This window comes from Sapajus apella, unplaced genomic scaffold (genome assembly GCF_009761245.1).
Source record: "Sapajus apella isolate SASKATOON/1434 unplaced genomic scaffold, GSC_monkey_1.0 scaffold6, whole genome shotgun sequence".
NCBI lineage: Eukaryota > Metazoa > Chordata > Mammalia > Primates > Cebidae > Sapajus > Sapajus apella.
Window position 1 is genome coordinate 31,044,687 of NW_022436946.1, and position 25,367 is coordinate 31,070,053.

Below are 25,367 nucleotides of genomic sequence, written 5' to 3' on the forward strand. Positions count from 1 at the left end.
GGGACACAAAAATTTTTTCTTTAATGAATAAAATTTGTTTTTTACAGTAGTTTTAGATTTACAACAAAATTGAAAAAAAATATGTAGTTCCCGTATTCTCCCTCCCTGCCCTGCCATGCATACAACCCTCTCTACTGTTAGCTAGTTGTAGAGTGATACATTCATTACAATCGATAAACCGACAATGACACACCATTGCTACCCAAATTCTGTTGTTTACATTAGGATTCATTCAATGTTGTATATTCCATGGGCTTTGACATATGTTTAATCACAAATATCCACCATTATGCTATTATACAAAATAGTTTTACTGCCCCCAAATCCTCTGTGATCTGCCTGTTCATCCCTCATCCCTCTAACCCCTGGCAACCACTGATCTTTTTCAATATCTCTATAGCTTTACTTTTTCAAGAATGTAATATAGTTGGAATCATATAGTATGTAGTGTTTTCAGATTGGCCTCTTTTAGTAATTTAGTAACATGCTATTAAGGTTACTCCATGTCTTTTCATGGCCTGATCGCTCATTTATGTTTAACAATGAATGATATTTTATTGTCTGATGTATTATAGTTTGTCAATTTACCTACCGAAAGACAAGGCAAGATGGTGGCCCCCAAATTTTGGCAATTATTAATAAAGCTTCTATAAATACCTGTGAGCAGGTTTTTATGTGCATTTAAGTTTCCAATGCCTTAAGTAAATACCAGGGAGCACAACTGCTGGATTTTATGGTAAAGATATGTTTACTTTTGTAAGAAACTGCTGAATTGTCTTCCAGAGTGGCTGTGCCATTTTGCATTCCCAGAAGCAATAAATGACAGTTGGTGTTGCTCCACATCCTCACTGTTACTTGGTGTTGTCAGTGCTTTGGATTATAGTCATTCTAAGAGGTGTAAAGATGTCTCATTATTATTATTATTTCTCAGATTTTTTTTTCTTTTTTTGAAACAGGGTCTCACACTGTTGCGCAGGCTGGAGTGCAGTGGTATGAACATGGCTCACTGCAGCCTTGACCTCCTGGGCTCAAGTGATGCTCCTACCTCAGTCTCCTGAGTAGCTGGGACCATAGGCACATGCCACTATGCCTGGCTAGTTTTTGATATTTTGTAGAGACAGGGTCTCCCTGTGTTGCCAGGCTAGTATTGAACTCCTAGGCTCAAGTAGTACTCCTGCCTTGGCTTCCCAAAATGCTAGGATTACAGATGTGAGCCACTGTGCCTGGCCCTTGCTGGAACTTTGAGTAGCTTGGGTTGAATCTGTAGAACAAGTTGAGAAGAACTGACATATTGACAATATGAAGTCTTCCTATTCATGAAAATGGAATATCTTTCCATTTATTTAGTTCTTCTTTGGTAACTTTCATCAGAGTTTTCCTCTTATAAATTCCGTATGTATTTCATTCATTTGTACCCATTTTATTTTGGGGGATGCTAATATAAATGGTAATATTTTTTTGTTTGTTTGTTTTTGAGATGAAGTTTCACTCTTGTCACCCAGGCTGGAGTGCAATGGCATGATCTCTGCTCACTGCAGCCTCCACCTCCTGGGCTCAAGCGATTCTTCTGCCTCAGTATCCTGAGAAGCTGGGATTATAGGTGCCCGCCACCATGCCCAGCTAATTTTTGTATTTTTAGTAGGAATGGTGTTTCACTATGTCAGCCAGGCTGGTCTCAAACTCCTGACCTCAGGTGAGCCACCTGCCTCGGCTCCCAAAGTGGAGGATTACAGGCATGGGCCACCACACCCTGCCAATGGTAATGTACTTTTAATTTCAAATTCAGCTTGTACATTCTTGATATATAGGAAAGTGATTGACTTTTGCATATTAATCTGCAGCCTTGTTATAATCACTTGTTAGTTACAGGAGTTTTTCTCTCAGTTTGTTCAGATATCCTACATAGATGATCATGCTATCTGTAAACAAAGACCATTTTATTTTTTCCTTCCCAATTGGTATACTTTTTTGTTTCTTTTCTCATCTTATTACATTAGCTAAGACTTGCAGTACAATGTTGAAAAGCAGTGGTGAGAAGGGATCATCTTTACCTTGTTCCTGATCTTGGTGGGAAAGCTTCGAGTTTCTCACCTATGATGTTAGCTGCAGATTTTTTTGTAGATCATCTTTATAAAGTTGAGGAAGTTGCCCCTCTCTTCTTAGTTTTTTGAGAGTGTTTTTTTGTTTAATCATGTGTGGCTGTTGAATTTTGTCAAATGCTTTTTCTGCATCTATTGATATGACAATGTGATTTTTCTTTAATAGGCTGTTGATATGTGATGGATTATATTAATTGATTTTTTTTTGTTTTTTTTGGAGACAGAGTCTCATTCTGTTGCCCAGGCTGGAGTGCAGTGGCGCCATCTTGGCTCTGCTTTCCAGGTTCGAGTGATCCTCCCACCTCAGCCTCCCGAATAGCTAGGACTACAGGCATGCACCACCACGCCCATGTAATTTTTGTATTTTTTGTAGAGATGGGGTTTTCCCATATTGCCCAGGCTGGTCTTTGAACTTCTGGGCTCAAGCAATCCACCTGCCTTTGCCTCCCCAAATGCTGGGATTACATGTGTGAGCCACCCCAGCCTTAATTGATTTTTAAAATGTTGATTCAGTCTCCCATACCTAGGATAAATCCCACTTGTTCATGATGTACAATTCTTTTTATACATTGTTGGATTAGATTTGCTAATATTTTGTTGAAGATTTTGGCATCTATGTTCATGAGCAATGTGGTCTGCATTTTTCTTGTAATGTCTTTGTCTGGTTTGGTATTAAGGTAATGTTGGCCTTATACAATGAGCTGAGAATCATTCCCTCTGCCTCTGTCTTCTGAAAGAGATTATAGAGAATTCATATAATTTCTTCCTTAAATACTGGTAGAATTTGCCAGTGAACCAATCTGGACCTGGTGTTTTGCATTTTAGTAGGTTATTAATTATTGATTCAACATCATTAGTACGTAAAAGCCTATTCAGATTGTCAGCCTCTCCTTGTGGGAGTTTTAGCAGATTGCAGTTTTCAAGAATTGGCCCATTTCATCCAGGTTATCAAGTTTGTGGGCAGAGTTGTTTATAGTATTCATTTATTATTTTGTAATGTTCACAGGATCTGTAGTGAAGTTCTTTCACTTCTAATATTTGTAATTTATGTCTCCTCTATTTTTTTCTTCATTATCCTGTGCAGAGGCTTATGAATTTTGTTGATCTTTTCAAAGAACCTACTTTTGGTTTTGTTGATTGTTGTCATTGTTTTCTGTGTAGACTTCTTTTCTTCTTCCTCTTTTCTCTTCTTTTTGATAGGGTCTCACTGTGTCACCTAGGCTGGAGTTCAGTGGTACAGTCACAGCTCATTGCAGACTCGACCTCTCAGGCTTAAATGGTCCTCTCGCCTCAGCCTCCTGAGTAGCTGACACTGCAGGTGTGTGCTGCCACACCTGCCTAATTTTTAAGACAATTTTGGTAGAGATGGTGTCTCACTTTGTTGTTCAGGCTGGTCTCTAACTTCTGAGCTCAAGAGATCTTCCTAACTGAGCTTCGCAAAGTGCCAAGATTACAGGCATGAATCGTTCCACCTGGCCTCTCGTTTTCAATTTCACTGATTTCTGTTCTGATTAAATTTTTTTTTCTGCTTACTTTGGATTTAATGTGGCCTTCCTTTTTTTTTTCCGTAAGATGAGAACTTAAATTATTGATTTTTATATCTGTCTTCTTTTCTAGTGAATTCATTCAGTAGCACTAGAGTCCCTTTAAGTACTGCTTTTGCTGTATCCTACAATTTTTGATAAGGGGTGTGTGTGTGTGTGTGTGTGTGTGTGTGTGTGTGTGTGTGTGTGTGTGTTTAGGTTTTTAAAATTATTTTAAAACTTTTTGCAGGGAACAGTGGCTCACAACTGTAATCCCACCACTTTGGGAGGCCACGGAGGGTGGATCACAAGATCAGGAGATTGAGACCATCCTGGCTAACATGGTGAAATCCTATCTCTACTAAAAATACAAAAAATTAGCCAGGCGTCATGGCACACACCTGTAGTCCCAGCTACTCAGGAGGCTGAGGCAGGAGAATCGCTTGAACCCAGGAGGCAGAGGTTGCAGCTGTTATAACCCAGTGAGTTGTAAGGAAAGCACCACACTCTGAATTTCAATTGCAAGTCCTTTATTGCCAGCGACTGAGAGTCAGCTCATACTTAAAAACCTCTCGGCCCTGAAGGGCTTGATTCCTTTTTATACCTTGCGTAGAGAAGGGGAGTGGCAAAGCGGAATTTTACAGAAGCAGAACAAGCAAGTTAGGTAAAGAGGCTGGTAACCAGGAGGCAGGAGGTTTCAGGATTGTTGCTTACCAAGGGGAGTAGCAGGGGGGACTTTCCATACAATCAATCACCAAGGGGTATAGGTTATTCACAATAGCAGGTAGACTCGCCAAGCAGGATGTAGTTACAATGATTACAAGGTACAGGGTACAGCGTGACTCAGCTGTGCACCTGAAGGAGAAATGGCGGGGAGGGAGAGGCTAAGATGGAGTTTGTCAAGCTTACATCTAAGATGGAGTCTGTTAGAATGTCAAACAGTGAGCTGAGATTGCGCCACTGTACTCCAGCCTGAGTGACAGGGTTAGACCCATGTCAAAAACCAAAAAAGATAATTTTTTTTTGTTTTTGGTAGAGATAGATTGCATCTTGATGTGTTGTTCAGAGTGGAATATAGTGGCTATCCTCAGGCACAATCGTTATGCACTACAGCCTTGAACTCCTGGCCTCAAATGATCCTGCTGCCTCAGCTTCCTGAGTAACTGGGATTACAGGTGTGTGCCATTGAGTCATGTTTTTAAATTTAGTTGAAAATATTTTTAAATTTCTCTTACAATTTCCTCTTTGAACCATGTGTTATTTAGAAATGTTTTGTTCAATCTTCAGATATTTGGGGATTTTCTAGCTGTCTTTTAGTTACCGGTTTCTAGTTTAATTTCCTTGTGATACAAACACAGACATTGTATGATTTCCATCCTTTAAGATTTGTTCAGGTATGTTTTATTGTAGTCCAGAATGTAGTCTGTCTTGGTGAATGTTTCACATGAGCTTGAGAAGAACATGTAATTCGCTGTTATTGAATGAGTGGTCTCCAGATGTATAGTTGGTTGGTCATGTTACTGAGTTCAATTACATCTTTGTTGATATACTGTTTGCTGGGTCTGTTGGTTTCTGGTAGAGGAGTGTTAAAGTCTCCAACTATAATAGTGGGTTTAACTATTTCTCCTGGAAGTTCTGTCAGTTTTTGCCTCACGTATTTTTATACTCTCTTGTTTAACACATGCGCCTTAAGGATTGTTAGGTCTTCTTGGAGTACTGACCCATTTATCTTTATGTAATGCTCCTCTTTATCCTTGATACCTTTCCTTGCTCTCAAGTCTGCTCTTTCTGAACAGAAATTAATAAAGCTACACCTGCTTTATTTTTAAGTGTTATTTTTAATTGAAAAATAATTGTATATATTTAAAGAGTACAATGTAATGTTTTGATACATGTATACATTGTGCATTGATTAGCAGGGTGATTATTATATCTATTACCTCAAATAGTTATTATTTCCTTGTGGTAAAAACATATAATATCCTCTTGTTTCGCTATTTTAAAAATATACAACACATCATTATTCACTGTAGTCACCTTGCTGTGCAATAGAATATTAGAACTTAGCCTATGTAACTACAGCTTTACCATTGACCAATGTATCCTTTTCCCCTTATCTACCCCTCAACCGCCACCGTGTCCCCCAGTCTTTGGTAACCACCATTCTATTCCCTACTTATATTAGTTGACTTTTATAGGTATAAGTGAGATAATACAGTCTTTGTCTCTCTGTACCTGGCTTATTTCACATAACATAATGTCTTGTCTAAGTTCATCCATGTTGTCACAAATTATAGAATTTTGTTTTTAAAGGCTGAATAGTATTCCATTGTATATATATGCTACATTTTGAAACTCCATTTGTTCACTAACGGACACTTAGGTTGTTTCCATGTCTTGGTTATTGTGACTGATGCTGGAATGAACATAAGAGTACAGATATCTCTTAGGCATACTGATTTCAATTCCTTTGGCTGTATACTCAGTAGTGAGATTGCTGGCTCTTATGGTAATTCTGTTTTTAGTTTTTCAAGGAACTTCCATACTGTTTTCTAAAATAGCTATACTAATTTACAATATCACCAGCAATGTATAAGGGTTCCTTTTTCTTAAAATCCTCACCAACACTTGTTATCTTTCATCTTACTTTATAATAGCCTATCTAATAAGTGTGAGGTAAGTGATACCTCATTGTGGTTTTAGTTTATACTTCTTTACTTTGATGATTAGAGATTTTTAGCATTTTTTCATATATCTATTGGCTATTTATGTGTCTTTTATTGAAAAATTTCTATTTAGGTCCTTTGCCCATTTTTAATAGGGTTATTTGTTGTTGTTGTAGTTGTTATTGAGTAGTCTGAGTTCCTTGTATACTTTGAATATTAGCCCCTTATCCAGAGTATGATTTGCAAAGATTTTCTCCCAATCTGTGGGCTATCTCTTCTATTCATTGTTCCTTCTGCTGTACAGAAGCTTTTTAGTTTGATGCAATACCATTTGTCTATTTTTGCTTTTGTTGCCTATGCATTTGGAGGCAAGAAATTTGTCCTTTTGTCCAAGAAATCTGTGCCCAGACCAGTGTCAAGGAACATTTTCCCTATGCTTTCTTCTAATCGTTTTGTAGTTTCAGATCTTACATTTAAGTCTTTAATTTGTTTTGATTTGTTTTTAAGTCTTTAATTTGTTTTGAATTGTTTCTTGTATTATATAAAGGGTGAGATAAGGGTTCATTTCCATTCTTCTCTGTGTGAATATCCAATTTTCCCAGCACCATCTTATTGAAGAGACTTTTTCCCATTGTGTGTTCTTGGCACCTTTGCCAAAAATCGGTTGATCATGGATGTGTGGTTTATTTCTGGCCTCTTCATCCTATTCTGTTGGTTGATGTGTCTGTTTTTATGTCAGTACCATACTGTTTTAATTACTATGCTTTGTAATATATTTGAAATTAAGTAGTTTGATGCTTTCAGCATTTTTCTTTTTGGTCAAGATTACTTTGACTATTGGGGTCTTCTTTGGTTCCATAGGAATTTTAGGATTAAAAAAATTTCTGTGAAGAATGACATGAATTGGAATTTTGATAAGGATTGCATTGACTCTGTAGCTCACTTTGTAGAATGGATGTGTTAACAGTAGTAATTCTTCCAATTCATGAACATGGGATATCTTCCCATTTATTTGTGTTATCTTCAGTTTCTATTGTCAATATTTTATAGTTTTCAGTATGCAGATCTCCCACTTCCTCAGTTAAATTTACAGCTATTTTATTTATTTTGGATTCTATTATAATACTGTGTTGAACAGAAGTGGTGAGAATGGACACCCTTATCTTGTTTGTGATCTTAGGAGAAAGGCCTTGTTAGCTCTGGGTTTGTCATATATGGCCTTTATTGTGTTGAGGAACATCCTTCTACCCCTAACTTGTTGAGAATTTTTATTCTGAAAGGATGTTGACTTTTGTCAAATGCTTTTGTACATCTGTTGAAATAATCTTATGATTTTTGTCCTTCATTTTGTTAATAGGGGGAATCATATTTATTGATTAGCATATGTGGAACCAACCTTGTAACCTATGAATAAATCCTACTTGATCATGGTAATGATTCTTTTAATGTATTGTGGAATATGGTGAATGATTTTTAATGTATTATTGAATATTCTTCGTTATTCGTTGAGATTTTTGCATCTCTGTTGATCAGTGATATTGGCCTGTAATTGATATTTATTCTTCTTTATATGTTTGGTAAAATTCAGCCAGGAAGCCATCTGGTCCTGGGTTTTTGTTTGAAGAGAGACTTTTAATTACTGATTCAACTTTACTCATTGATCCATGCAGATTTTCAATAATTTCTTGGTTCAGTCTTGGTAGGTTATATATTTCTAGAAATTTGCTCAATTCTTCTAGGTGGTCCAATTTGTTGGCATGTAATTATTCAGAGTAGTCTCATAATCCTTGATATTTCTGTGTTATCAGTTGTAATGTCCTTTTCATTTCTGATTTTGAATCTTCTTCTTTCCCTTCGTGTAGCTAAGAGTTTGTCAGTTTTATTTTTTAAAAGTCAATCTTTAGTTTTGTTGATCTTTTCAATTGTTTTTCAAGTCTCTATTTCTGCTCTGATATTTGTTATTCCCTTCCTTCTCCTAACGTTGAGCTCAGATTATTATTCTTTTTCTATTTCCTTAAGGAGGTGTGATGTTAGATTATTTGCAAACTTTCTTCTTTTTTAATGTAGACATTTATTGTTATAAATGTTCCTCTTAAAACTGTTTTTGCTGCATTCCATATGTTTTGTCATGTTGTATTTTCATTTTGTCTCAAGATTAAAAAGGAAAATCCCCATTAATTTGTTCTCTGACGCAAATAGTTTTTCAGAAGCATATTGGTTAATTTCCACGTCTTAATTTTCCATGATCCTTCCTGTTATTGAAGCAAGTTTTATACCATTGTGGTTGGAAAAGATAATTGATATAATTTCAGTTATCTCAAATTTGTTGAGACTTGTTTTGTGGTCTAACATATGATCTGTCTTGGATAATGTTTTGTGTGTTCTTGAGAAGAATATATTCTGCTGCTGTTGGGTGGAATGTTCTGTATATGTCTGGTAGGTCCGTTTGGTCTAAAGTATAGTTCAAGTCCAGTGTTTTTGTATTGATTTTTCTGTCTAAATGATCTGTCCAATGTTGAAAATGGGATATTGAAATCACTTACTATTATTGTGTTGCAGGCTATGTCTCCTTTCAGACTTTTTAAAATTTGCTATATATGTTAGGTGCTCTTATGTTGGGTGCAAATATATTTACAGTTGTTTTAGCCTCTTGATGGATCGATCCCTTTATTACTATATAATAATGTTCTTTGTCTCTTTTTACAGTTTTTTCCTTAAAGTCTGTTTTGTCTGAAATAAATATACCTACCCTTGACTTTTTTTGTTTCTATCTGCATGGGATGTGTTTTCTCATCCCTTCACTTTAGTCTGAGAGTCAGTCCTAAAGTTAAAGTAGGTATCTTGTAGGCATCCTGTGTTAGGTCTTTTTTATCCATTGAGCCACTCTATGCCTTTTGATTGGATAATTTAATCTATTTACATTGAAAGTAATTATTGACAAGTAAGGACTTTCTAGTGACATTTTAAAACTTAGCTTCTGGTTTTTTTGTTTGTAAATCCTTTGTTTCTTTTTCCTCTCTTGCCTTCTTTGTGGTTTGACGACTTTCTGGTATGCCTTGGATCTTTTTTGTGTGTATCTATTATAGTCTTTTGTGTTTACCCTGATGATTACATAAAACATATTACACTTACAATAGGCCATTTCAAGTGGTAACACCTTAATTTTGAGCACATATACAAAATCTACACTTTTATTTTTCCTCCTCACACATTTTATATTTTTGATGTCATACTTTACATCTTTTTATAATTTACATTCCTTAAAAATTATTGTAGCTTTAGTTCTTTTAACAGTTTAACCTTTTTAATAGGAATATAATTAATTGGCTGGGCACAGTGGCTCACACCTGTAATCACAGCACTTTGGGAGCCTGAGGTGGGCAGATCATGAAATCAGGAGTTTGAGTCCAGCCTGACCAACATCATAAAACCCCATCTCTACTAAAAATACAAAAATTAGCTGTGCATACTGGCATGCGCCCATAGTGCCAGCTACTCGGGAGGCTGAGGCAGGAGAATTGCTTGAACCAAGGCGGTGGAGGTTGCAGTGAGCTGAGATCACACCATTGCACTCCACCCTGGGTGACAGAGTGAGATTCCATCTCGGAAAAGAAAGAGAGAGAGAGAAAATAAATTAATTTACCCAACTCTGTTATACTACTAGAATATTTTGGATTTGACAATGTACAGCCGTATATCACTTTACAATGAGAATATGTTCTGAAATTGCATTATTAGGTGACTTTGTCATTGTATGAACATCATTTGAGTGTATTTACACAAACCTAGGTGGTATAATCTATGATACACCAAGTCTATATCATATAGTCTTTTGCTTCTGAGCTATAAACCTATACAGTTTGTTACTGTATTGAATACTATAGGCAGTTGTGACACAATGACAAGTAATTGTATATTTAAACATATCTAAATATATAAAATATACAGTAAAATTACCATATAAAATTGTATAGGGTACTTATTGTGAATAAAGCTTGCAGGACTGGGGTTGCTCTGGGTTAGTCAGTGGGTGAGTAGTGAGTGAATATAAGGGCTTAGAACATTACTTTACACTTTTATATGACTGACAGAATGGTACATTTGTTTACACCAGCATCACCACAAACATAGGTAATGCCTTGTGTTACAATGTTATGATGGATGTAGCATCACCATCACTAGGCAATATGACTTTTTCATCTCTATTATAATTTTATGGGACCACTGTTGATGTCATTATGTAGCACATGACTATACACTCATATGTCTTCATGCTACTGATAGTGTCCTCTTCCTTCAGCATGAATCACTCCCTTTAGCATTTTTTTTGTCAGGCAGGTCTAATGGTGGCAAATGCTCTTTTTGTTTGAGAAAGTCTTTATCACTCCTCATTTTTTAAAGGACTGGATTGATGAGTATAGTATTCTTGGTTGATGGGCTTTTTTTTTTTTTTTTTCGGATGTTGAATTTATTCTCCCATTCACTTTTGATCTGCAAGGTTGGTGTTGAGAAATCCACTGATAGTCTTATGTGGTTCTTTTGTATGTGATCATTTGGTTTTACTTTACTGCGTTCAATGATCTGTGTTTTAACTTTTAATAATTTTATTGTGATTGTCTTGGCATAGGTCTCTTTGGATTCATCTTACTTGGTATTGTTTGGGCTTCCTGCCTCTGGCTTTTTATCTTTTTACTAAGGGTTGGGAAGTTTACTGCCATTATTTCTTTGGATATGCTTTCTGTTCCTTTCTCTTCTCCTTCTGGCATGCCAATAATACATAAGTTGTTTTACTTGATGGTGCCCCATAAATTCCTTAAGCTGTCTTCACTTTTTCTTCTTTGCTTTTTTTTTCTCCTCAGATTAGATGATTTCTGGTGACCTGTCTCAAGTTAACCAATCTATTCTTCTACTGGATCTTATCTACTATTGAACCCTTCTCTTGAATTTTTCAGTTCAGTCATAATACTCTTCAGATCTATGCTTTTCAGTTGATAATTTTATACTCTCTCTTTGTCGAAGTTCTCAGTTTGTTCTTGCATTTCTCTCTTGACCTTGGTGAGCATCTTTTTGACCATTATTTTGAATTTTCTCTCAGGTACACACATCTCTCCACTTCACTTGGGTTGGTTTCTGGAGATTTACTATAGTCTTTTCTTTGGACTATATTTCCTTGTTTCTTCATTTTTCATGACTCTCTATTTTGGTTTCTGTGCATTAGATAAGACAACTACCAGACTTGTCTCATGTGGGAGCAAGATCTCATTAATCTGTCTGGCCAAAGATTTTAAGGTGCCTTTCAAATCTTTGTGTTCATCCAGATTGTTGTCTTTGTTTTTGGTGGCACTATGGAGCTTAAGATGTGCCATGTTCTGTCAGTATATCAAGACAAGGAGCCAGTTTCTCTTAGATGTAGCTGGAAAGATTCGGGTATTGGCTGTGTGTTTCAGTTTCTTCTGTCTTCATGGTGAAGCTGGATGTGGGTATCTTATTTCCTACCCTTTCTGTGCTAAGCCAGGTAGTGGATCTATGGCAAATGTCTGAACTCACATTCAGGCTGTACCTTCTGATCCTGGGGAGATAGCTGCTGGACATGTCCACCTCTTTTTTCTTGGATCTAGGGCCACTCAGGAAGGCAAACTCCCATCAACTCCTAGAGCTAGTTTGTTAAGAAGACAATACCTTGAGTGGAAGTTACAGAAGTTGTGGTGCTTGATGTGTAACCAGACTTTTTTCACGTAGAATTGGGGAGGCCTAGATTTATCATAGGGGTGAGCCAAAGGAAAAGTTCATGAAGTATCAAGCTTTGGCTTTGGCTGCTGCAGGACTGTTGTTTATTTGCCCTGTTAGCTCCCCAGTGCAAGTCCATTAGAAGCCAGCTTGTCAAATGGCCACTCGAAGTATGCCATAGCCCCTTCTGGTGAGGATATGGAAGCTACATGTTCTTACCCCTTTTTGGCACTTTTCCAAGGGGACGTAGCCCTTAGAAGTGTTTACACACTTGTTCAAGACCACCTCTTTGTTCTGTGATCTAAGGAGACTCTCAAATGCCTAGTATCTTCTGCTGTCAGAGCTAAGAGTCGTTTAGGGAGGGAGTCTTTAGGGAAGTGCTATAAATGTTGGAGCAGTTGATATGTGGCATAAACCCCATCTGAGGAGAAATAACTGTTTTTAAAGCCTCTTCTCTGCACTGCTCCTGGGTGAAGTCATCCCTGAAAGCGCCTACATGCCCATGTAAAACTGGCACTTTTTTCTGTGGTGCAGATAGATTCACATATACTTTGTTCCCTCTGGTTTCAGAGACAGGATGTTCAGGACACTGTCCGTTGAGTGGGAGCTGTAAAATTTTGGGTGCTCAGATTCTCTTCCATGAGAGGTTAATAAACCTGGAGTTATAATCCTCTTTGCTCTCAGAGCCAGTAAATTAAAAACCAGACCATGGGAAACCTTAGAGTTAGAGTTCTATATGTGAGTACAAATCCTCTTCTCCACAGGAAGAAACTTGGTATTGGGGATTCCTTTCCAGATAGTATGGTGCAGTGTCTAAGGCAGGGTCCTATGCCTGAGTGTGCCGCAGCTTTTTCTTTCCATTTGATGTGGAAATTTTCTCACTCACCCAGTGGGTAGGAGTCTCTCAGTTGGTCCCTGACTTTCCCCCTGAGGGAACTGATCCATGAATAGATGTTTATTTGGTGCTTTTGTGGGTGGAGAGAGAGTCAGGAGCTTCCTATTCTGCCATGTTGCTGACTTCACCATCTCTTACCTCCTGCTTTTTAATGATTATTGTTGGTGTGATAAAACTTTCCCTACCCTTGCACTTTTAATTTGTATGTGTCTTTATATTTAAAATAAGGGTTTTCAAATATTGTTTGTTCTCACTTATAAGTGGAAGCTAGGCTGTGAGGATGCAAAATCTTGAGAATGATATAATGGACTTTGAGGACTTGAGGAGGGGTTGAGGGACAAAAGACTGCTTATTGGGTACAGTGTATACTGCTTGGATGATGGGGGCACCAAAATCTCAGAAATCAGCACTAATAAACTCATCCATGTAACCAAAATACCACCTGTACCCCAAAAACTATTGAAATTAAAAAGTATGGGTTTTGTGTAAACATCATATTGTTGGGTCTTTTTTTTTTAAATCAATTCTGGCAATATCTGTGTTTTGAAATATTTAGAACATTGATGTGTAAGGTGATTACTGATAGAGTTGGATTAGAATTTAGTTAGTTACTTGTCACTATAACTAGGTATCCGAGGCTGTAGTTTATAAAGAAAAGGGATTTATTTCTTAGAGTACTGGATGCTAGGAAGTGCAGTGTAGAGGTGGCACATCTGGTAAAGGCCTTCTTGCTGGAGAGGACTCTGCAGAGTTCTGAGGTGGCAGAAGACATTACATGGCAAGGGGGTTGAGTGTATTAACTCTCACTCCTCTTATAAAGCCACTAATGCCCTACGTCTCAAATACCATAGTTGGATTTCCCACCCTCTTAATACTGTTATGAAGGGGATTAAGATTTAAGATGAGTTTTGAGGGCAGAGGGGCAAATATTCAGACCATAGCATGTACCATATTTGTTACTATTTTTATTTGAAGCCCTTGTTCTTTGTTCCTATTTTTGTCTTTGGTGCTTTTTCTGCCTTTTGTGGTTTTGAGCAATTTTTATGATTGCATTTTCTCTCCTCACTTAGCGTATCAATTATATGCCTTTTTAAAAACTTTCTTTTACAGTGGTTGCCCTAGAATTTGCATATACATTTACAACTAATCTGAGTCAATTTTTTATTTTTATTTTTTGAGATGGAGTCTCGCTCTGTAACCCAGGCTGGAGTTCAGTGGCGCGATCTCGGCTCACTGCACCTTCCGCGTCCCAGATCCCAGTTCAAGCAATTCTCCTACCTCAGCCTCCCAAGTAGCTACCCAGCTAATTTTTGTATTTTTTAGTAGAGATGGGGTTTCAACATGCTGGCCAGCCTGGTCTTGAACTCCTGACCTTGTGATCCACCCACTTCAGTTTCCCAAAATGCTGGGATTACAGGTGTGAGCCACCGCTCCCAGCCTCTAAGTCCATTTTTAAATAAGGCTGTACTATCTGTGAAGGTAGTACAGGTAGTGTAAGTATCTTGTTACGACAGAATATTCCTAATTCCTCCTTGTCCCTAGGTCTTTCTTCTCATTTATTTCACTTATACATAAGCATAATTAAACATGTATACCTATGCATATACAATTGAATACACTTGTTGCTATTAATATTTTGGACAAATGGTTGTCTATGAGATCAGTTAAGAATAGGAGAAACAAAAGTTTTTATCTTTCACTTATTTTTTGTCTAATGCTCTACTCTTCTTTGCATAGATGAGTTTCTGACCTATGTCATTTTCCTTTTCTCTGAAGAAATTCTTTTAACATTCCTTGAAAGGCAGGACTGCTAGCAATAAATTTCTTCAATCTTGGTCTGAGAAAGTTTTTATTTCCCTTTTACTTTGAAAGTATAATTTTTCAGCGTACAAAATTCTGTGTTGATAGGGATTTTTCTCTTTTAGCACTTTAAATATTTCACTTCGCTGTCTTCTTGCTTGCATGATTTCTGAGGTGATATCAGACGTACTTCTTATGTTTGGTGCTCTATAGCAGGGTTCCCAACCATGGCCAGTTAGGAACGATGCTGCACAGCAGGAGGTAAGTTGCAGGTCAGTAATAGAAGCTATGTCTCTATTTATAGCTCCTCCCCATTGCTCACATTGCCACCTGAGCCCTGCCTCCTGTCAGATCACCAGCAGCATTAGACTCTCATAGGAGCATGAACCTTATGGTGAACTGTGCATGCGAGGGAGCTAGCTTGTGCCTCCTTATGAGAATCTAATGCCTGATGATCTGTCACTGTCTCCCATCACCCCCAGATGGGACTGTCTAGTTGCAGGAAAATAAGCTAAGGGCTCCCACTGATTCTACATTAGGGGGAGTTGTATAATTTTTTCATTATGTATTACAATGATGGCAGCATAGGCCCATTTGGAGCAGCCACTGAGGGGATGTCAGCTGCAGCATGGGAGGCACAGCCAGGGCTATATGCTCCATGGAGCTGGTGGGGGTAAGGAACAGATGAGAGCCTTGCCCGCTACCACGCTGATTCCCCACACTCCCAGGCGCAGCTGCAGCCGCCCAGCCATGGCTCTAGAACTGGACATCCCTGCACTCTTGGAGGCCTAGGAAGCCCCACTTCCCCCAAAGGCTCAGAAGTTCCTGCTCCTGCTCCCTGGCCTCTTCCCACTCCTGGCTCTCACTCTGATTTTGGAGAAAAGTTGAAGCTGAGCCTGGGCACTCTTGAGACCTTGCCAGGTATGCAAGCACCCAGGGTGGTGCTGATATACCAGCCACCCCACCACCTCAGCTCCCTCTGAAAAGTTTGAGTGCTGACAAGCTCAGGGAGAGAGGATGTGGGAGTACTGAGTGGGGGCTCAGCATGGGCCTGCAGGCACCCCTTGGCTTGAACAGCCTGGGCACCATGGACAGCATGTTGATGGTGGCAGGAGGCAGACAGATTCATTCCTAGGCAGGAAGGGGTAGGTCCTTGGTGAAGCCCCACCATCAAGCCTGGGACAGTCTGAAGCCTGAGGGCCGAGCTGCCAATTCTGAATGAAGTCTGCAACCTGAAGTAAGAACTTATGGTGCTTTTTCCAGACAGCATGCACTTCCTTCCTTCTGAGCCCATAAAAACCCTAGACTCAGCCAGACTCACATACTGGTCAGGCCAGCCTGCCTGCAGAAAGAGGCTTGCTGAGAGGTGAACACTTGTCAGTACAGCCTGCCTGCGGAAAGGAACTACTCACTTCAGGTCTCCTCTCTGCTAAGAACTGGACACTTATCAGTACAGCCTGACTGCAGGAAGGAGCTACCCACTTCGGGTCTCCTCTCTGCTGAGACCCGGATACTTGTCAGTACAACCTGCCTGCAGAAAGGAGCTACCCACTTTGGATCTTCTGAGAGCTGTTCTGTAACTCAGTGGAGCTCCTTTCCACCTTGCTTACCCTCCAGTTGTCCATGTACCTCATGCTTCTGTCGAATGATGGGACTGAAAGAGCTGTAACACAAACAGGGCTGAAACACACCCCTCACTCACCACATTGTGGGTGACAAGAAGGAGAGAAGAGCAGCAGCCCTTCTGGCTGTCCAGACCTTGGGGCTCCCTGAGCCAGGGCTGTGACATGCTGTAACACCCACTTTGGGGCTCTGCAGTTCCTGGCCTCTCTGAGCTTTTGGGCACCATTGCATTACCTTTGTCCAGATGCTGGTGCCTGCAGCAGAAGCCGCTTGTGGTACATCTGGTCCAGCTGCAGCCTCGTGTGGAACCGGCACCTGGAGCTGCCCATTCTGCCACAGTTGGCATGCCTGGCTGTGCATAGTGGCCAGACACCACACTCATTCACTCACACACCCATTGCTGCCCCGTGCCTGGCTTGCCATTGGCAGGCATGAGATCTGGGCCAGTAGTAGTGTGAGCCAAGCACAGCTTGCTGGACTGAATGGGTGGAACAAGCCCAGGAGATGTGAGTAAAACTCAAGCAGAGGCATCTCCAGCCACAGAGGTTTCCAGCTGGCAAAGTGACATCCTAAGGATCCTGTGACACAATGTGATAATAATAGAAATAAAGTACACAATAACTGTAATGCACTTGAATCATCCCTAAACCGTCCCCACTCTGGTCTGTGGAAAAATTGTCTTCCACGAAACTAGTCTCTGGTGCCAAAAAGTTTAGGGAACCACTGTTTTATACATAAGCTGCTTTTCTTCCTCTGGCTTCTTTTATGATTTTTTTTTATCTTTGATTTTCTGAAATTTGAATATGATATGCTTGGGTGTAGGGTTTTTTTGGACATTTATCTTGTTGGTATTCTCTGAGCATCCTCGATTTCTAATTTACTGTCTGACAATATTTCAATGAAATGTTTCATAATATTGCTTTAGCTATTGTTTCTGTCCCCTTCTCTCTTTATTGTTATTCTTTATTCCCATTACATGTATGTTATACCTTTTGTAGTTGTCCAATGATTCTTGGCTATTCTCTTCTGTTTTGGAAGTTTCAATTGACATATATTCAGGCTCAGAGATTCTTTCTTCAGATGTGTCCAGCCTACTAATAAACCCATTAAAGGCATTCTTTATTTTTGTTAGAGTGTTTTTGGTCTCCAGTGTTTCTTTTTTATTGTTTCTTAGAATTTCTATTTCTTTGCTTATATTTTCTGTTATTTCATATTGTCTGCTCTTTACATTAGATCCCTTAGCATGTTAATCATGGTTGTTTTGAATTCATAGTTTGATCATTTCAGTGTCCATATCATACCTAGATCTGATTTTGATGTTTGTTCTGTCTCGTCAAACTGTATTTTCTGCCTTTTAGTATGCCTTGCAGTTTTTTTGTTGAAAGGTAGACATGATATACTAGAAACAAGGAAAATTGTGTTTAATATGTCTTTAGTATTGCAGTGCTGGGTGATGGGGAAGGGAAAGCATTCTATAGTCCTGTCATTAGGTCTTAGCCTTTTAGTGAGCTTGTTTCCCTGGGCTGTGAACTTCACAAGTACTTCTCAGTTTTTGCATAGTCACCCCATTGGGTGGTACCAGATTACTGGAAGGGGCTGGAGTTGGGTATTGCCCTTCTTCCAGGCAGATTAGCCTCTGGTAAAATAGTTTCTTCCTGTTAATAACAGGAAGTTCTGGTGTATTTCTAAATGGTTCCTTTTGCCTCTCTCTGCCAGAAGCAAGAGTAGATTTTTCTCTCATCTTCACTGTGAGTTGCTGGTAGAGCTCTCAGAGGTAAAACTCACAGAAAATGTAGAGGTTTCCCTATGACAGGGTCCTTCTTGAATTTTTAAGTCTTAGACTTTTCCACTGTGAACCACTAACAATTTGCTAATTATAGTTCAAGATTTCTTGCTTGTTTTTCTTACTTAAAAGTTTATGCTCATGAATTTCTGCTCAGCTAAGTTGTGATTCTCTGTAGCTGCTTGACCATCTTCAATTTTGGGGGCAGTAATTTGTTCTGTGCTCTCATTTCTCTGATTTTTTTGTTTAGCTTTTTACTTGTTAGGATGAAGTAGTGACTTTTAAACTCCTTGTGTGTTAGACTGGAAACCAAAAGAACTCACAACTGTTTTCTCCTGGGTGTTCTTTCTTTATAGTTTTACATTTTACATTTAGGTGTCTAATTAATTTTGGATTAATTTTTATATTAAATGTGAGGTATGGTTAAGATTCATTTTTTGTTCTTTCATAGTCAGTTACTCCAGCACCATTTGTTTAACAGATTATCTTCTCTCCATTGAATTGCCTTTGTATTTTTATTAAAAAATCATTTGACCTTCTATGTGCAGGACAACTTTTAGATTCTGTTCTGGTCCATTGTTCTATCTGCCTAACCTTTTTCCAATGGTTTGATTACTGTAGCTTTATAGTAAATCTGAAAATCATGTCATGTGAGACCTCCAACCTTGTTTTTTGGTTCAGCTCTTCTACTTCCTTTGCTTCTCTATATAAATAATAGTAGACTTACCTTGTCACTTTATTTTTTTAAAACTCATGCTGGGATTTTGCTTGCAATTGCATTTAACTATAGAACAGTTTGGGGAGAATTGACATCTTGAAAATAGAGTTTATTCTATCTTTCAATTTGGTTGTTGTGATTTCCTCTATCAGTGTTTTGTAGTTTTGCATACAGATTCTTGCATGTATTTTAAGATTTATATCCAAATATTCCAAAAGTTGACTTGTATCTTATAACCTTGCCACAATCATTTACTAATTCTAGTTGGTTTTTAATAGATTATTTGGAATTTTCTATGTAATCATATTGTCCTGCAAATTTAAACAGTTTTATTTTAATTTTTTTCAGTCTGTATGTTATTTATTTCTTTTCCTTGCCTTATTTCAGTAGCTAGAACCTCTAACATGATTTTGAATAACAGTGATAAGAGAAAATCTTCTTGCCTTTTTCTGATCTTTGTGAGGGATGAGGAAGCATTCAGTCTTTTATCACTAGGTACGTTAACTGTAAGATTACTGTAAATACTCTTTATCAAGTTGAAGAAGTTCTCTTCCATCCTAATTTTCTGAGAGCTTTATCACAAATGATTATTGAGTTTTTTGAAATGTGTTTTCTTTATCTAATGAAGCAGTGGTATGACTTTTTTCTTCCATAGTTTATTGATACGGTGAATTACATCGATTAATTTTTGAATGTTAACTTTGCCTTGCATTCCTGGGATAATCCCTTCCCTGATACTGTAACTGGGAGCAAACTTTTCATTTTCATCAATGGAATGTAATAATTACTATTCTGTATCACTGGACCCTTTTCTGTAAACAGCGTATAGTATACAACCTCTGTCATAAGGTCTCTCGAGATTTGTTTGCTTCTTCCTAAAGTTTAGACTGCTCAACCAGAGCACCTGCAAGGAGAGACAGAAAATTTGCAGACTTGTGGTTGTTACATAATGCTGGAGAACACATCTTAGATTTTTAGAACACAGGAGCTTCTGAGGCCTTCCAATTTCTCTTGGTTATAATCTATTATCCTTTTATATATTGTTGGATTTGATTCACTTGTATTTTGCTGAGGATTTTCACATCCATATTAGAGGCACTAGTCTATAGGTTTCTTGTAATATGTCTTTGTCTAGTATAACAGTTCAATTATCATGACAATTACTATGATAATTCTGACTTCATTAAATGAGTTGGGTAGTGTTTACTCTTCTATATTATTGAAAAATTTGTGTAACATTGACATTATTTCTTTCCCAAATATTTGGCAAAATTCACTATAAAGACATCTCAGCCTGCAGATTTCCGTATTGGAAGGTTTTTAACTAAATATTTAATTGTCAAAACAGATAAAGGACTATGCAAGTTATCTGTTCCTTTTTAGATAAACTTTGCATATTTTTTAAAAAATGACTATTTTGTCTAAGTTATCAAATGTATGGCATAGAGTTATTCATAGTATTTCCTTATTAGTTCATTGTAGGATCTATAGTTATGTCTTCTCTTTTATTCCTGATATTTGTAACTCGTGTCTCTTCTTTTTTTTCTTTTTCTTGGTCAGTGTGGAGAGAAGTTTATCCATGTTTATCAACAATAGTTATTCTTAAAGTACTCATGTTTCATATACCTTTTAATAAGCTTTAGTTATATTTTATTTAAATATCCAAGAATCTATAAGGTATTTTCTATTGTTATTCTCTTTTGCAGATTAATAAAATCAGGCTTGTATATATTAGGAAACATGCCTGTAATTCAACGGCTAGGATGACAGCTCTAGGATTCAAATAAGTGTTGTTGACTCCAAAGCCTTTGTTTTTGACCACTCTGAGTTATTGACTGATATACAGGACAATAAAAATCAAGAAGACATATGGAGAAAATCTTTTCCCTGATATTGTAACTGGGAGCAAACTTTTCATTTTTATCAATGGAATGTAATAATTACTATTCTGTATCACTGGACCCTTTTCTGTACAGCATATCGTATACAACCTCTGTCATAAGGTCTCTGGAGATCTGTTTGCTTCTTCCAAAAGTTTAGACCGTTCAACCAGAGCACCTACAAGGAGAGACAGAAAATTTGCAGACTTGTGGTTGTCACACAGTACTGGAGAACACATCTTAGATTTTTAGAACGCAGGAACTTCTGAGGCCTTCCAATGACTAGATAAGTGAAGCAATTATCCTGATGCCATCCATTCTTGGTCAATTGCAAATAAAAGTCTTTATGCCCTTCTCTTTAAAATGTAGGCATTTCTTTCCTTTCATAGGTTAAGATACGGCTTTGTTTTTTTAAGACAGGATCTTGCTTTGTCACCCAGGCCAAGAGTATGGTGGCTCTAATACGGCTTACCACAGCCTTGACCTCCTGGGCTCAAGTGATCCTCCCACCTCAGCCTTCTGAGTAGCTGGAACTACAGATGCGTGCACCACCATGCCCAGCAATTTTTTAAATTTTTTGTAGAGACAAAGTCTTGCCATGTTGTCCAGGCAGATCTCGAACTCCTGAGTTCAAGAAATCCTCTCACCTTGGCCTCCCAAATTGCTGAAATTACAGGTGTGAGCCACTGCGCCCAGTCAAGATAATGCTTTTGAAAATAAAAGTTGACATGACTTGCTTGTTTCCTCAGGTTTGACGGTAACTGCTATAAAAGACTCAGGAGAATGGAATTTGGAGGCTGGGGCATTAGTTCTTGCAGATGCGGGCCTTTGCTGTATTGATGAGTTCAATAGCCTCAAAGAGCATGATAGGACCAGTATCCATGAAGCAATGGAGCAACAAACCATAAGTGTTGCTAAAGCTGGGTAAGAGTTTCTTTTTTAAAAAATCTATGGGAATAATGGGATTATTTAATATATGGTTAGGGGAAAATGTGAACCTTGTTGAGCTGCAGGTGTTTTCCACTTAAGATTAGGAGCATATCAAGGGTTAGCTCCTGTCATTTCTGGTCAATATTGTACTAGACGTCTAGTCAGTTTAGTATGAAGAAGACAAGACATTCAGACTGGAAAGGAAGAAGTCAAAACTGCCTATATTCTATGTGGCATGATTGTCCACATAGAAAAACAAAAAGAATTTATGGAAAGCTGCTAGAACTAATAAGTGAATCTTACATGGCCAACGTATAAACATTCTGTTTCCTAGCAATGAACAATTGGAAATTGAAATAAAATATACATTTATAATAGCACCTCCAAACACGAAGTATTTCCAGATAAATTTAGCAAAATCTATTCTAGATTTGTACATTAAAAACTGCAAAACATTAAGAATATCAAAAAGGATTTTAATAAATGGAGGGATATACCTAGTTTCATCTGTCAGACTTAATATTGTTAAGATGCAATTTCTCCCCAAAGTGATCTGTGGAATCAATGCATTAAAAAAAATTTTTTTTTGAGACAAAGTCTCAGTTTGTCACCCAAGCTAGGGTGTGGAGGCCTGATCATAGCTCACTGCAGCCTTGGACTCCTGGGCTCAAGCCATTCACCCACTCCTGAGTCGCTGGGACTTACAGGGATGTACCACTATGCCTGGCTAATTTTTTTTTTTTTTTTTAATTTTCTGTAGAGATGAGGTATTGCTCAGTTGCCCAGGGTGGTCTCAAACTCTTGGATTCAGATGACCCATTTGCCTTGGCCTTTCAGAGCACTGATTACAGGCATGAGCCACCATGCCCAGCCCAGTGTAACTCTAACAAAAATCCCAAACACCACCTGTTCCCCAAAAACCTATTGAAATTAAAAAAAAAAAAAAAAATCCCAACAGACCTTTTGGTAGAAATTGACAGGCTGGTTTTAAAGTTAATATAGAAAAGCACAGAAGCTAGAATAGCCAAAGTGACTTTGAAACAGAACAAATTTGAAGGACTTACTTTAAGATTTGCCATAAAGCTTTAATTATCAAAACATTGTGACTCTGGATAGACTCTTCAATGGAAGAGAATAAAGGTCCAGAAATAGACTCACAGATGTAATGTCAATTGATTTTTCAAGAACGATGTCAAATAATTCAATAGAGAAAGGACAGGTTTTTTAAATTGTGCTAGAACACTTGAATATTTATATGTTTTCCCATCCCAAAAGACCTATACCCAAATGGTTTATAGCAGCTTTGTTCATATTCACCCGAAATTATAAACAGCACAGAAGTTTATCGACCGATAAATGGATAGGTAAATCTTGATACACCCATACCATAAAATACTAGTAGCAACATAAAGAAACAAACTACTGATACATTCATGAATCAACAAGGTGGATGAATCTTAAAACCATATGTGAAACAAAAGATGACAGGTACAAAAGGCTATATAGTTTGTTATTCCATTTATATGAAATGCTACAAAAGGCAAAACTGTAAGGAGAAAAATCATAAACTTTTTGCTAGTGGGCTAGAATAGAATGCCTGTAGAAGGGCATTTTTTTAAAAGATGATTTTTACTATATGTAAATTACGCCACATAAACCTTAATTTAAAAAATATAAAAACCCATATATTTTATTTTTAGATTCAGCCAGCAGACATGAATTTACTCTGCCCAGTTGCTACTGAAGTTTCCAAACACTTATTCTTGCTGTACTCATCTCTTCCCTGCTTGGTAACAATGTATAAGTGGCAAGTTCACACCTGAAGCTTGGGGTCAGGACAGTAGACCTACATTTGGAAGGAAATGTAAAGTAATACTAGTGCCTGGGGAGGTGATACATTTATGATCAGTAAAATCCTCTTTTAATTGGAGTGACATCTTCCAATGGAAATAATTTGAAGGATAAATCTTCAGATTGGATTTTTTTTTTTTTTGTCTGTTGGAAAGGAGAGAACTTATTGTAAAGCTAGAAGGTGAGAGATTTGAAGTTTAATTATTTTGCTACTCATGTTTATAGTCAAATATTATTTCTCCTTTAAACCATCTGTCAAGCATGTAATATGTAGTTATGCACCACATAACATTTTTGTCAGTGATGGACCACATATATGATGGTGGTCTCATAAGATTAGAATACCTTATTTTTACTGTGTTTAGATATGTTTAGATGCACAGTTATGTGCCTTAGTGTTACAGTTGCCTGCAGCATTCGGTGTGGTAATATGCTATGTAGGCTTGTAGCTTCGGAGCAATAGGCTATACTCTCTAGGTTTGTCTAAGTACACTCTAGGATGTTTGCACCAGAACAGATCACTCATGATGCATTTCTCAGAACGTATCCCCATATTAAGCAACCTATGACTGCATATTGAAAGGAGTTTTGCCTTAAATTCACTTTGAGTGTTTTGATCTAATGTATTTTTCTTAAGAGCTTCCTTTTTAGACCACTGCACGTGGTAGGCATTGTTATTGTGGTTATTACTGTGCAAAGATTTGTGTTGTTATAGTTTCAAGATAAGGTTCTTTCATTATTTCTGTTTTGTCTTAGATATGATCTAGAATTTAATACCTTCTTAAACTATGGCATGGATCACAACCAGTATTTTAGCCTTTCACTTTTTTTACATTTACATAAGAATTTTTGCTTCTCCAAGCATTTTAGCATATAGATTTCATTTAAAGATTATTTAATGCATTAAAGGAATTATAGAATCTTTGTTCTTCTCTAGTTATTATAGTAAAGCTAGCATTCTATTTTTTTCCTCCCCCCCACATAACTAATTTCTGGGTTCATAAAATCATTTGTACAATTTTATTATCATGCAGTTTAAAAGATATTTAGTTCCTAAACATTATGTAACCACGTAATTATGTAATTAACTCTATTCAGTGGTTTGTACCTTTTATTTCTCCATCTTGAAAAGGTTTCTTTTTTCTTGTTTAATTTAGTGAAGGCATTTTCTAATTACCTTATAATAACAGAGCTTGGGTTCTTGCGGTTGCCTCTGATCTTACTGAACAGTTAATTTCCAGCCTATTCCCAGGGATGACAGGACCACCATGTGCTCACTAGCATCTACTAGTAGCTGCTTTTGATTCAGAATGTAATGTTTCTAATACATTCTGGCCTGAAAATTTCAACCAGACTTTACATTTCTCACATGATTCAAGAATTTAGGCTGGGTACAGTGGCTCATGCCTGTAATCCCAGCACTTTGAGAGGCTGAGAGAGGAGGATCCCTTGAGCCTAGGAGTTCAAGACCAGCCTGGGCAAGATGGCAAGACTCCCATCTCTATCCAAAAAGGAAAAAAAAGGCAAGTACAGGTGAGTAGTCGCAGCTACTCAGGAGGCTGAGGAGGCCTTTTAACCCAGGAAGCCAAGGCTGCAATGAGCTATGATCACACCACTTCACTCCAGTCAGGTCAACATAGTGACAACCATCTCTTTAAAAAAAAAAAAAAATTAACATTTTATTTAAAAACAGAGCAGTCATACAACCTGGATTTCAGTCTCTTCTGTCTCGGATTATTAGGTTCTATGTTTTCCGTACAGAGAATATGGCCTGAAACAAGCCAGGAGGAGCAAATGCTTCCAAGAGATCAAACACTGCTTTAAACTGGCACTGTCACCACTTGGAACAACAAATGCCAGCAATAATAACAG

At 37.7% G+C, this 25,367-nt stretch overlaps 1 protein-coding gene across 8 annotated transcripts in view; it reads left to right on the top strand.

Moving 5' to 3' along the window:
• Nucleotides 1-25,367, top strand: part of MCM9 (minichromosome maintenance 9 homologous recombination repair factor) — a 157,134-nt gene that overhangs the window by 61,101 nt on the left and 70,666 nt on the right. For 7 of the 8 annotated variants that reach the window (XR_004267838.1, XM_032274934.1, XM_032274932.1 and 4 more), the window contains one exon: nucleotides 21,464-21,638. Coding sequence is in view for 7 of the 8 variants with exons in the window: in XM_032274934.1 (XP_032130825.1) it covers nucleotides 21,464-21,638 (175 nt within the window). In the remaining variant the exon portion in view is untranslated. Of the gene's footprint in view, nucleotides 1-21,463; nucleotides 22,350-25,367 lie in introns of those variants that run through there. The other variant, XM_032274938.1, reaches the window with a different exon arrangement.